The following is a 13400-nucleotide window of genomic DNA, read 5'->3' on the forward strand; positions in this document are numbered from 1 at the left end:
GCAAAATATCCCCCCACCCCAAAATTGTGGAATAACCAGAGCTATAACAATAACAAGACAAGGAACAGGCCTGCAAGTAGAAAGTGGACTAGAAGAGCTACCAGATCTTATCCATCCACAGCTACCACAAATAGAAGGATGCATTTAATTTCCTATCAAGATGTACTGTACTCTTCATTAATCATGGAAATCATGCCTGTTTGCTCCATTCTTCATCTAGCTCTAACCCAGATCCAGTCCCCTTTACTTCTGTTAACTTAATTTTTCTGGCATTTTGTTTTGGTGTGGATGTTCCCTCCCTTCTCCCCCAGTTTAACTATGGCCCAAGGTCATCTCCTCTTGCTTCTCAAGGTATATATTTTACTTTCAAAGCAAAAGTAGAGATTAGCTCCTGGAAGGTTCACAAGGGAAGGAGAGAACTGAAAACATTTTTCAAAGAGACAGGATGATGCAAACGACCTGTAATTCCCTACAGACAGCACATCACTTGTATAAGGAGAGGACCACACAATTAAAATCAAGCAGCTGTCAGTTAAGATCTATTTTCACAAATAGAACATGTTTCTGAATTTAGGAATAAATGCTATATATGGTATTTGAGAAGATACTCATCTCTATTGCTGTCTTACTAAACAGTCACTCAACAAAACGCTGTCTTGCACTAGCACCAGTTCATTTTTAGATTTTCCAAAAGATCTGTATTTATAGCATCTCTCAGCAAACAGCCAACCCACACTTCTGTTTGAAGAAAGCCTCCTACCAGCTGGTACGTATGCACTACACTTAAAGATGCATGTGTGAAAGTTTTACATACACAGAAGTAAATTTCTGTACTTGCTTCTACACTTCCTCTTCACCTCAAAAGAACCTGCCCAAACAACAATCGTTTTAAAAGTGGCAGCTTGTGAAAAGTGCTAAATGAACGGCATTCAAATACACCACTCTCTTTCTTGTTTTTTCTTTAAAGCAGTGAATTTAACAAAGTAATGGCCCTGCATATATTCCTATAAAAGTGCCTAACATCTCACTGAGTAGGACAGCTTCCAGGTCGAGCTGTGCACCCTTCTCCACGTCCACATCCTTGCATCATTTTTGTTGTTCCTCTGGTTTCCAGTCTGCTCGTTCTAGTTCCCTCAGTTCCCTCATCCACGTTTTATGTTTTCACCGTTCAAATTCTAACCAAATTGGGACAAGAATTAACTTTACTAATTATTAGCGCAGCATTTTGCACATGGGATCCTGCCCTTACGGCCTTCCCACACTGCTGCTGTGAAACTGTTAATAAATAAAAGACACCTCGTAATAATCTCCACAGAAACACCCGATAAACGTTCTCAGCAAATATAGAAGTAATTTTCCACATAGCAAGGTTCTGTAGTCCAGAGTTATGCTGTGCATTACTGCATAAGGCTCTGAAAGGCACAGCTGAACAACAGGAGAATGCAACCATTCCTTAACACCCCAGCAATCTTAACTTGCATTTCCATAAATGCTGAGATTTATTGTCCGGACTAATTTTTAAGGCGAACAACAGAGAGAGACTGTATTAACGCAACAGCAACAGAGAAGTGCACAGGCAGCATCACTCTGTAGCATGGTTTACCTGCTCTTCAAATTGCATTAAGGCCTGAGCACCAAACTGCCTGATGTGTCCAAAACAAAACAGGAAGTAAATGCTGCTGCTGGTGGGAGGAACATTTATTTGTCATGGCAACAGAGCAGCTACTGTGAGGGGGTTTCCAGCCGACATTGCTCTCTGAAGCAGAGCAGCAATTATCTAGTTAAAGAAAGATGGAAAATTACAAAAGCTTCTCCATTGCTGGCATCAAAAGTAATTAATATTTCACACAGACTTGACAAAAAAAATAGATGCTAGCACTCAAATGACAAGAAATGATAGAAAGAATATTATCTCTGAAATCTTACATCAGCCGCATTTGTCATTTGCTGTATTAAAGCCTGTATCATATAGCATATGCTCGTCCCTGACACAAGACAACACCTACCAGGTTTTCAGTCTTTGTTACAGAGTCTGGGACAAGAAGTTCCCTAAGTAAAAGGCACAAGAGTCAGAGCATGTGTGTGTGTGTGCACACACGTACACACATTTTTAGCAGGGCTCTGCCACTGTTTTATGATCGACTTTCATGAAGACAAACAAACCTTTACAATGAGAGGGTGGAGGAGAAAGGAAAAATCAAGCAAAAACAGAAATGTGGCAAGAGTTATTTGACTCAGAATTATAGTTTGGCAAAGTTATAAGCCACTGAAAAAAAGTTAGGATGCATCATGCAGCTTTAACACACAGTTCTACCGTTAGCCACCTGTAATGCTGTTCTTACATCAGACTAGAACATGCTTTGCCCAGGTTCACCTCTGAAGGTCATTTAGCAGCTCCATATGAAACGGCACCTTCACCTTGATAACTGAGCTTGCTGCCTCTAGATACCATGTAACATCAGTCATCACAAGTCTGGTCTGGCTAATGTTCATATCTAGGGAAAGGAGTTCCTATTGATTTTGAGTCAGAGGACATCTACTCCGGATAGTAGCGAGTTCTGGTTAGGCCAATGATAYGGCTGACATCAAGGTGTGTGTGTGTGKGKGKGGGAGGTGTCCCAGCTAGAGAGCATTTGACCCTTGGGTCATTCCTCCATGAAGGTAGGATACATACTATTCGCTCTTTAGAGTGTGATGCCAAGCCCGGAGACCCATTGGTCTGGGGTTTGCCATTATGGGTGATACTCATTCCTCAAAAAACAATTCTGCACTAAAGAGTAAGAGTCTGATTAAAGTACTTTATTCAACTACCTTACCCTTATGTTCTTATAGATTCTCAGAGAGTGAAGAGACAAACCAAACAGAACTATACACCAAGCATATAAGGAGGTTAAGAAGAAAGTATCACCGGAAATACCTGTCATCTAGTTGAATGAATATGTTGCAATAAAAACATGCAGGAATCATATGAAACTATTACTAAAGGAGAAAAGACCAGCCAGGCTCCTGACATTTGTAAACCAGTGATGTAAGTATTCTTTCTAGCAAATAAAAAAAAAGATCAAAACCTACTATGTGCTGAAGAACAGCTGAGCAGGGTCTTTATTTACTAGAGATCTTACTGAAGATCTGATCTTGCAAGGTGCTCAGCATACTTCTCTTGAATGAACTCTAAAATGTTTGGCCAGATCTTGCCTCAGACAGCTGCAGAAAGAAATTTTACAGTTAGCTCTTCTCATGAGAGCTTAAAGAAAGTTACACTTGCAAAAAGAAATTTGCCATTTAATGAGATAGTTATTAATTTGCTCAATGTACATAAGACTTGACTGTGAAAGTCACAGGAGTCTTTATCTTGACTAAGCTATATTACAGCCCTAATATAGGGTTAAGTGATTACTGTGGCAGACCCCAATTGTTTTCTTTGTCCCACTGGGTTTGAATAGGAGGGCTCAACTTACTTATTCCCCTGCTTATGTATGTTTGGTAGGGTGAGGTTCTGAGTACCTGAGCTCCTCCTATCCCACTCCCATTCCTAAGCTTTCACCTCTCACTCTGTACTGCTTCAGGTGCATTTCAGACTCCTCTCCCTGAGGCAAATCATCTCACTGCCTAGCAATAAAATAACCAAAGAAAGGAAAGTTTTCTCCTGGGTTAAAGAGCTGAGGAGTCAGCTCAACAAAGATGCCAACAAGAAACAGTGCAAAGGAGGATGCAGGAAAGGAGGAAATAAAACTTTTCCCCACTTCAATAGCAGTGAGCTTTTAAGTTTAGTTGACTGTAGAACCACAGCCTTGAGGCAGGGTGCACCAGTGAGTAGCTTTCCATCTCCAGTCCACTGCCAGCAGGATCATTGCATCATTTATTATGAACAACTATAGAATTTTTGATGCTCCAAGTAAAAGAAACAGGGGAAACAAAATTAAACAGACAAAAAAAMCCCCAAACAAACAAACAAACAAAAAAAACCCCTTACCACTCTCAACTTTTAAAAAGACTTCTAAAATGCTGCTCTGTCCAAAGCTCAGAATGCCAATAATCATTGACCATGTCTCTGGTACTCTGTACAATAGTGATATTTAACTATAGGGACAAATATATGCAGTTTATATTTCTAAGGGAAAAGATCCCCAAGATCTAACACACCAAGCAAAAGCATGCACATCATTATACAAAATATGTCATCTTTTAGAAAGAGGGAAAGAATGTTGTTTATAGTGCACTAAAACAAACTTAGTGTACCTTGTCCTAGTCATAAATGAAAATACAGAAATCKGAGGTTTTTTTATACTTTCAGAAAACAAAAAACTTGAAAGAATAGTACAAGTTACTTTAAGTCATGCTTAAAATCAGTTGATTTCTTAAACTGAATTAGGGTGTATTTAGTTCTTTACTAAATAAAGCTAGAAATAAGATATTAAACCAGAAATTCATTATAGCATGATTTTTAGAAGAGAGATCTTTATGTTCCACAACTTTAAAAAAAAAAAAAAAAAATCTTACTAGACTGAATGACAAGTTTTTACCTTACTGTGAAGGAACTAAGATAAATTGTACTGTTTCAATTGAGATTAAAACATTAAATTTAACAATCCACCAACTTCATCCTCTTTGCTATATCTTCTTTTGGATAATTTCCAAGTGTTTCCTTTTAAAAAATCCATTAATTTCAAGATGTCAGCTATTCTGAGGTTTAAATCATTGCAAAAGGATTTTTAAACCAAGATCTAATGTCTTGTGCAGATCTATATTTTGTTTTCCTTAAGGAAAAGGAGGGGAAATACTGAAATCTCTGGAAGAATCTTAGACATAAGCTTTCCCCCCCCCCCTTCAAAAAGCTGACCCATTATTTATTAAAAGTCAATAGAAATTCTGTCACTGATTTCAAATGAGTTACTACTGGGGTGTCTGTTCATGTGTAAGAAATTAATACAGCATCAGTGAAACAAAACACTGCTTTGCTCAGTATGGTTCTAAATATCTTTGTTTTTATTTTCTCTTGAAAAGAACTGATAAAATCCAGTGAAACTTCCCCAGTTTAGAACAAAGTTCCCAGATACACCCTAGCTTATGCTGCACAGTAATTATTGTTTTACATACAGTGTTTTGATGAAAAGGATTAAAATATTACTGAATTTAGCTGTAATTTACTGATATGTAAAAGTAGTAGTCTCTGGAAAAAAAAGATAAAAGAGAGAGCTTCTCCCAGCAAAACTCAATGAATCACAAAAGTTCTACGCAATGGAAGCTGCAAACTGCACAAGAAGGAACATCAGCTTTTTTAGGGCTGAAATCAGGAAGCCAGGTGCTGTTTGAAATCAGTAAAAATGAAAAGCTACAGATCAAACTTTTCAGGTCAGAGAATTTACTGAGGACATTTTTGTTTACATGCTGATTTTACTTCTCATGAATAATGCCCATGCTTCCTTGTTCATTCCAGTTCAATTTGCCTGAGATGACACTCAAAAGCTGTCAGACTGAATTTAAAGCTGCAAAAGTGTTATTTGCCCATATTGTGTTATGTTTGAGGTGTTGAGCTTCAAACTACCATAAAATCTGTATAAATGGGCCCAATTCTTTTTATACATATTCTTAGTCAGCACAAAGATTAGTGAAAGACAAAAACCAGATGTGCTTTATTTAGATTTCTTAATCTTTCTTTTGCAAGAGAAGTGAGAGAACACATGGAAAAAAAACTAAAGTAGTTTTAAGTAACTCATATGTTTTGTGACCAATTCATTCTAAAAAACTTGTTCTTCAAGCTTATTTTTTAAAATCTGTTTTACCAAATAAACACCTCCAGCTCAACTAAATTCTGTAACTCAACTGTAACAACAATATAGGAGTAGCTTTGGTAAATAGACTGGGTAAAAAAAGCACAAATCTGTTCTTTGTATTTACTCAGAAACTCATCTGCTATTCTGGGGACAAAAATAATCTTTCCTTTTCAAAAATAGCCTTCAAGGGGCAACACTGAGTGAGTGAAGCACAAGCCTGCAAAAGACTTCAGCTTGTCAGCAGCTGAAAGCTATGTGAAAAATCTTCACCCAGAAATGAGGTTCTCAAAGCCACTGTGACTGGGCTCTCATGGAGTCAGGAATATGGGAATGCTTCCAAAAGTAAAAAGAGCCAGATGATAAGGGAAAAAAAGAAATTTATAAAAGACAACATCATTAGGGAAGTTGCAGCACATTTTCCACAGAAGTGGTATTTCTTAGAGAACATCACACACTCCACCCCTTGATAAGGAAGRGTCCAACTACTGATCTGCTCTCCAGTGTCAGCTTCCAGGAGGAAAACAAGAGTTGAGAGAAGAGTGAGGGGGCAGCAGCAAGGGGTAGGTGGCAAAGCTTCTAGCTAGCATTGTTGTAGAGAAACCTTCAAGACACAAGGCAAAGCATGACTCAACCATAATCATATGCAGCAAGATCTGCCCAATTTAGCAACACAGATGAACCAGTTTATTCATTATGGTGGGCAATAATTCAGATGCCAAAACTATTCATATTAAAAATGTTGTCTTCAGAAATATTTCAGGGAAAGAAGTAGTAGTCCCTTTTAAGGAAGGCCTACAGCCATGTTTCCAAACAGAAGTGGCAAACAAGGGAGTCTTAGAAGAAACTGGCTAGGCCATTAACAACACGTAATGAAAGTGCAGGGAGGGAGAAGCGGAAAATGCACTTGGTCATATTTAGGGGTTTAATTTACACAAAAATGAACGCTGTTGCCAGCACTGGCAAACTGTAATTAGAACTGTGTGTTAGTCATTAACCCAACACACACAACCTCACCTTCATAATGCTACATCCTTCTCATTTCAAAGGCATTTAAGCACTTAATTCCCTAGAGCTTTTCAAATTTCTCAAACAGTGATATTGAGTACAGAAAGAACCTATACCTATGTCTTCCCCATAAAGCTGGATGCCTAAGAAACTATGCTGTTCTCTAGTCCAGTGACAAATGTATACAGCTGGTGAGATGGTGAAATTCAGTTTCCTAGAGGACAGTTTAATGGATCTGATAAGCTCATTCTCGAGGAAGGAAAAAGGCAGCCTCCAGACTTTCACCAATTTCACAGTGATGGACAGATGGATGATATAAGGTAGCAGTGCCTGTTACCGGCTAGTAAATTACTTAGCTGTATCAGTTGCCACACATAGGATGCCACAACAGTGAAAGTTGAAAGGGGGTGGGGGAGAACAAGTATTATGATTACTTCAGCATTAGGACTTTATCAGATTGGAAAACGAGTCACCACCACCACAGTATCACAGAGGAGAAAGAACTCTGGGCATTTGTCACTTCTAAGGAAATGAGTTACAGGAATTATTTATTCTTACAAATAGTTATTAGAAGATTTGGGATTTAATACTGAGCAAACCTGCAGACTAAAATGACTATCAAAATTCAAATAGTGTTTTTTGCATATGACTGCATGTTAAAGTCAATTTTGCCCTTTGAAATGACAGCATGAAGGTCTAAACTATAAGTAAAGTGAAAATATCAGATGTCTTCAAAGGCAAAATAATATTTTATTTGACTCTTTAGTGGCATAAGATTTCCAGCGTAAACTTTTTCCCAGATGCAAACAGCTGCTACACATGCATTTGTCCAAAAGACACCTGGTTAAACAAATAAACTCCTAATTTTGGTGAAGATTAATATTTTAAGGCCATCCTGAATGAAATCATAATATATGTATTAAAACTGGCTCTTGTTTAAGCATATATCAACAAGCTGTTGCTTACTCTAGAACTGCACAGGAAGCCTTTAAGCCCATGCACGTTTCAGTGTTTGCCTAACTGATACATTGCCAAGTTCTCATTGCATGGCTTACCTCAAATAAGGGGAGGCTGGGGAAGGGAACACTAACTGGTGAGCTTTAACCTAGGCTGATAACAAACCAGTAACTTCAAAGGAGCACAAAGCCAGGAAAACACGAAGACAAAGTGAAAAGAGTTTCAACTTACAGTTAAGTGTTGAATAAGTGGAACAGAGAGTAGCCTCTTGACGCCATTTTCCACAATTACTCCGAGCCAGTTAAGAGTCCCCCAGTACCAAAGGTAGCTCTGGCCTCCATGCCAATAGCTCACGAAAGCAAAAGTGAGTGCTGTGGAGAAAAGCATCCCAAGCATGCTAGCCTGAGATCCTCCCATTGGGATGTAAATGTACCTGTAGGTGAAATGACAGACATGCAGTGTTATTAGGGCTTTCATAAAAATCTCAGAAAAGCAACYGCTGCAAAATACATTTTTTTATGGAGTAGCATAAGAAACAAATCTGATTGATTACCTGACATTCTCTATCTATAGAACTTGCCCTAGTTTCTGCAAAGGTGCAGATCATTCCACAAAATATTTGCATACACCATTTGGCAAAAAGACTATTTTGTGGTCAAGGAAACTCTGCGTTAGGCAAATGTGGAGGATAAACTATATTCTCAAAATTTTGCAGGACAAAAATTCATTTTTTAAAACTGCAGTAGTTGCAAGTCAGCTTATACACACAGAAAATACATGTAATCTACCTCATATGAATTTAGATTACAAGACTCTTAATGATAAAATTTAAAACATTATATAAAGGCATATTACATAGGCATAACCCCAAAAATGTCTTCCATATGTCAGAAATTTAGACACATTCATAGAGGCTTTATTTTTAAAAACTTATAATTTCTTTCTTTTAGAACTTACATTAAAAATTATATTAACTAAAAATATTTCCTACCCAGTTCTTGAACTGCACTCTCAGGATCGTGTCTGCAAAATAACCTTCATGGCACATGTTCCAAACATTAAAAATGAACCTGTAGCGAAGCACCCTGCATGCAATTATTTTCTGTATTTAAATTGAATCCAGGAGTTGGAACCCTAGTCTTTAATTGATTATTTTAAGTGTTCAGAAAGCAGTATTTGTTCAATAAAAGTTCCAGAAGCAATGGGATTGTGAAAGCTGACACTGCGTTCTGATCGAAGGACTGGGTCACTTCGCTTCCCTCCTGCCCAGAGCACTGCACCCACTTCCGGCAGTTTCAGCACGAGGCATGGCCACTGTCCAGTCCTTATTTGCACAAGTGGAATGTTTCTGCAGATTCTTTGAAGAACCTCATCACGCAATGAAGTCACCATGCTGCTCACGAGTATCAATGTGCAGCACACAATGTACTGAGAACTGCCAGTGGCAATTCTCTTTAGCTGTCATTCCTTCATTTCTTCAGCATCACACACTGTACTGATCTATGACACTACTCTCACTTGCTAAGATAATTAAATGATTTTTTCTCCAGAGAAATTTTTATCTCTGGTGATTAGCTTCAAAGTTCAGAGATAAATATTACCTCAAAAATTTAGAAGAAAAATTAATATAGCCTTTTACTCCTAATCCTAGGAAGTAACAAAACACAGCATTAGGGGTAAATTAAATGATGAGAGTAATTAAAGGGTAAATGGAAAAATGATTCAAAAGAAACTTTTAAATGCTCCAAATTCTCTCTAGACATAACATCAATATACCTTTTTCCTTCCACTCACTACCAGGAAAATCAGATTCATTTATAGTGATTTTCAGTTTGAATGTATTTTTATTGAGTGTATGAAAATAAATACAAATTAATGTCAACAGTTGTCTATATATGTTGCAGTTATCTTCTCTTTCCCCTTCCTATTTTCTTCTCAGGTCTAGTCTTTTCTCATCACACACACATATAGATATATATAAAACTATATATAACAGTTGAACAATAACATACACTTGGAATTACAACAGCCACTGCTGTTTTCTGTCATTAGTCTATGTGGGCAGTGGTCAACAGGTCTGACAGCGAGAGGTGTACTTTAGCAATCTGTAAACCAACAGATCCCTGCACGGCCTTCCACACGGTCTGGCAGGGAGGAGGAAGAGAGCCCAGCCGCACACCGCTGGGCTGTTTCAGACGCTCCACAGGTGTCCTGACAAATTCCCTCTACTTAAAGGACTAGGGAAGGGAAAGACAAAAGCAGCTCAGCACCTCTCGGGACACACTTCCACAACTCCTTCCCTCTTCCTTAAAAACAGAAAACACTGTGAAAGGGAATATAGGAAAGGCTGTTATAAAGAATAATTTTTTATTTCTCAGGGCACAGCCGGCCTCGCGGCCCAGCTCTAGAAGGGCTGAGAGCTGGTGCTCACAGCCCGGMCACAACATTGCTCGGAGCAGCAGCAGCCTGCCCCTGCAGCTCTGCTCCGCAGTGGCCAGGGCATAACCCAGCCCCACTGAGACTCATGGGCGCTACGGGGAGCCCAAAACTGGGCCTTGCTGATGCTGCCGTTCTCAGCAAAATTCATCCTCTGCTGTACAGTGACCGAGGCACAGTATCTAAAAGTAACCCAGACACCGTCCATGAGAGAACATAGCTCCCTTATTAAAGGCCCTAAGGAAATCTTTTTCCTGAACTCATAAGGTACTGGGTTAAATCCACCACATGCACTGTAGCTTTCGCTGCAGAAGTAGCTCTGATTTTCCATACAAAATGTCCCTTTCCTCCCACTGAAAGACGAAAGCTGTTGCACAGATACCAGCCAATGTGTCAGCACAAGCAGCTTCTCTTGTCACCGGGACTGGCAGTAACAGGCTCAGGAACGCCACATTACTCATGTGCTACTGCAACTCCGTTTAGCTTGGCCTGAACGGCTTTCAGCTTACTGTGCAGAGAAAAATAGGCTATTTTCTGATTTTTAGTGTTTAATGACAGCAGTTAGTTAACTGAGCAGCACTAATTCAAATTCTGGTGAATGTTTAAGGTCAGTGAAATTTTAGCTCCTAGTGAGGCCCATGCATGCAATTGAAAGTTTGCTTGCACTATCCTTGTTAAGACTTGCCTGAAGAAGCATAGAAGCCAAATGCTGCCATGAAATATCTATTAACATTCTGACCTTTCTGCACAGTACTGTGGAGGTTCTGCCTCCTAGTCAGGTGCAAAAATGCAAGGCAGAAGGCAAAGCCTCCCTCACTCCTTCTAGCTACCAGAAGGAAACAGGAAAAAGGCTGGCTGACATTTCTTGCGTTCTGGTCGGCATGCCACTAGCTGCCTTTGGACTGCATGCTCATGCCTTTGCTTGTCAGAGCATCCACTGACAATTGGAAGTTGAGTCATCTCTTTCAAGCAGTCAGAAGAGATGTTCTGTCTGTCCACGTTATCTACACAGAAAAAAAATCATTCACAATCTATTATTAAGTTACAGAATCAGCCTTGCTTTGACCACATCAGAAAAAATATATATATATGCCACCTTGCCATATATGTATATCATACCCATGTTTTATCCTTGTTTTTACATTCTTACATAGACAGGCCTGTTTGCAAGCAAGTAGGCAATTCAGACAATGTGCAGTCAGCGGCCAGATCCTGGCTCATGCCAGCCACTTTGTGCACTCTGATATAACCAAAATTGTCTTAAAAGGAACCACAAGAGCACTTTTCCTTATAAAATGCATTTTGCTTATATGGAAATTTAGCATCTAATTTCTCAATAATTTCCATGTGTTTACAAAAAAAAGTACTCATTTGATTTCAGAAAGCTATATTTATGCTAAAGAAAAGAAAAGTGTGACGGAGAGTAAACCAGTGAATAGCATTATTAAGCCAGAAGACAGAAGAAACATTATTACTTCTGTATTATCAGTAGGTAACATATGCATTTTAACTAATGATTACATCCTAAACAGAGTAGAATAAATTGTTTACTAGACACTTTCTTCTGCCAAAGTTTCAGCCTAAGATGCTTCCTGGAGTAAATTGAAATGCTGTGCCCTTTGGCTCAGGAATAAGACATTATGTATACTTACAGCTGAAAGAAGGAAACAAGAACCCAAAAAGGAAAAACAAAGTTGCTGCTATACCCAGTTCTGGACACATAAGAAAGCTAGAATCAGGTCTGTCTGCCCTGTGTTTCAGTTCTGTGACTGATACATCATTTACCTGTGTTAGCACTTCATAACTTTTTCAGATAAAAGAAACTTGCCCAAAGGTCAAATTCAACTGAGGATGGCTTGATACACAAGCACGCCACCGGTACGCAGTATCTTCTTTTCCAGGATGTCTATCCCTTCTTATAGGAGGGCACACAGTCTTTGCACCCATTGTAGCATCCAGAATCTCCAATAATTGGAAACAGCTCAGATTCGAACATGAGGTACTGGGATTGGGAAGAGAAATAATGAGGTCTTTATAATACCTTAAGTAAATAGTTCTGTCTTCCAGTTCACTAATCAATAGAACCTAAGAGAATGAAATTGAAATTATTTAATCTATTTTAAAAAAGAGAGAGTGAGAAATACAGCAGTTGCTCTTTTTTTTTCCCCCATATTTCTCTAGGCTCCTTATGTCAATTATGGGGCAATGGCTACAGCAATTTGATGTCTTGATACGTATGCACGCTTCTCAACTTTTTTCCTTCTTATCAATACTACCTTCCAACCCAAATCTATCCTATGGCCCTTCTGTACTGTGATTAGAAACTAAAAGGTTAGTGGTGATAACTATTTAGAAGGCATTACTAGTTCACATGCAGGAGGCTGATGGATTCTCCCCCAGCTTCAGGTCATCCCATGGCATACCCTGTTACATGCAAGTACACATTCTCACACTCACATATGGAAAGTTTACTGTAAAGTATGCTAATTTGCTGCACCACATACAGAACAGAATTATGTAAATATCTCACTTTAAGCTTCCATGAAATGGTTAAGACTATTTCCATCTCTAATCATAGAAAATCCATGGATAAACTCAAAGACACCAGTCTGGGAGCTATTAGCACATAAAACTAATCATGGGTCTTCAGGGCAGGCTAACACAACTCAAAGGAACAACCTCCTAGCAGAATTTCTTAACAGCTCATAAGCAAATTACACATTTACCACATTTAATACATTTTAGATGTGCAAGGAAGACGGACTCATCTGAAAAATGTGGTGCCAACGTGCAACAACTTTATCTAAATTCCAGAAAAAACAAAACAAAACAAAAACAGTTATCTGGCGGTCAATGAGCCAAAGAGGGATAAATGAAGAAAAGCAATAACAAAGTATTTTGCAAAGAGAAGAGGATGGTAACTGGTCTTGTCCCTCCAGGTTATTTTAGAGGGACAAGTAACAGTGGCCTCCCTTAAGATCCATGAAAATTACAGACACAAAGCTTACACTTGTGGAAATTGTTTAGTATCAAAAAAAAAAAGGCTGGTGATTATTTAAAAGTAATACATCAGTTTAGGGAATCAAAAGTCAACCTCTCTCAAAACTTTAAAGGTCAAATTTATCAGCCCTGCAGTGCTTTTCTCACTGGACCACTTCCTGCGCCTGTTGCCCAGTCCCCTGGCTGAGACCGCGGGGTGGGGGGTGCCAGTTGCATGCCCTCGACTTG

General features: G+C 38.8%; 1 protein-coding gene across 2 annotated transcripts in view; it reads right to left on the reverse strand.

Annotated features, from left to right (window-relative positions):
- The window catches only part of HHAT (hedgehog acyltransferase), a 116955-nt gene that overhangs the window by 6958 nt on the left and 96597 nt on the right, over positions 1 to 13400 (reverse strand). For both annotated transcript variants that reach the window (XM_026072404.1, XM_026072405.1), the window contains one exon: positions 7968 to 8169. In XM_026072404.1, the coding sequence (XP_025928189.1) occupies positions 7968 to 8169 (202 nt within the window). The remainder of the gene's footprint in view (positions 1 to 7967; positions 8170 to 13400) is intronic.

The sequence above is a fragment of the Apteryx rowi genome, unplaced genomic scaffold (assembly GCF_003343035.1).
Source record: "Apteryx rowi isolate R43461 unplaced genomic scaffold, aptRow1 scaffold_34, whole genome shotgun sequence".
Taxonomy (NCBI): Eukaryota; Metazoa; Chordata; class Aves; order Apterygiformes; family Apterygidae; genus Apteryx; species Apteryx rowi.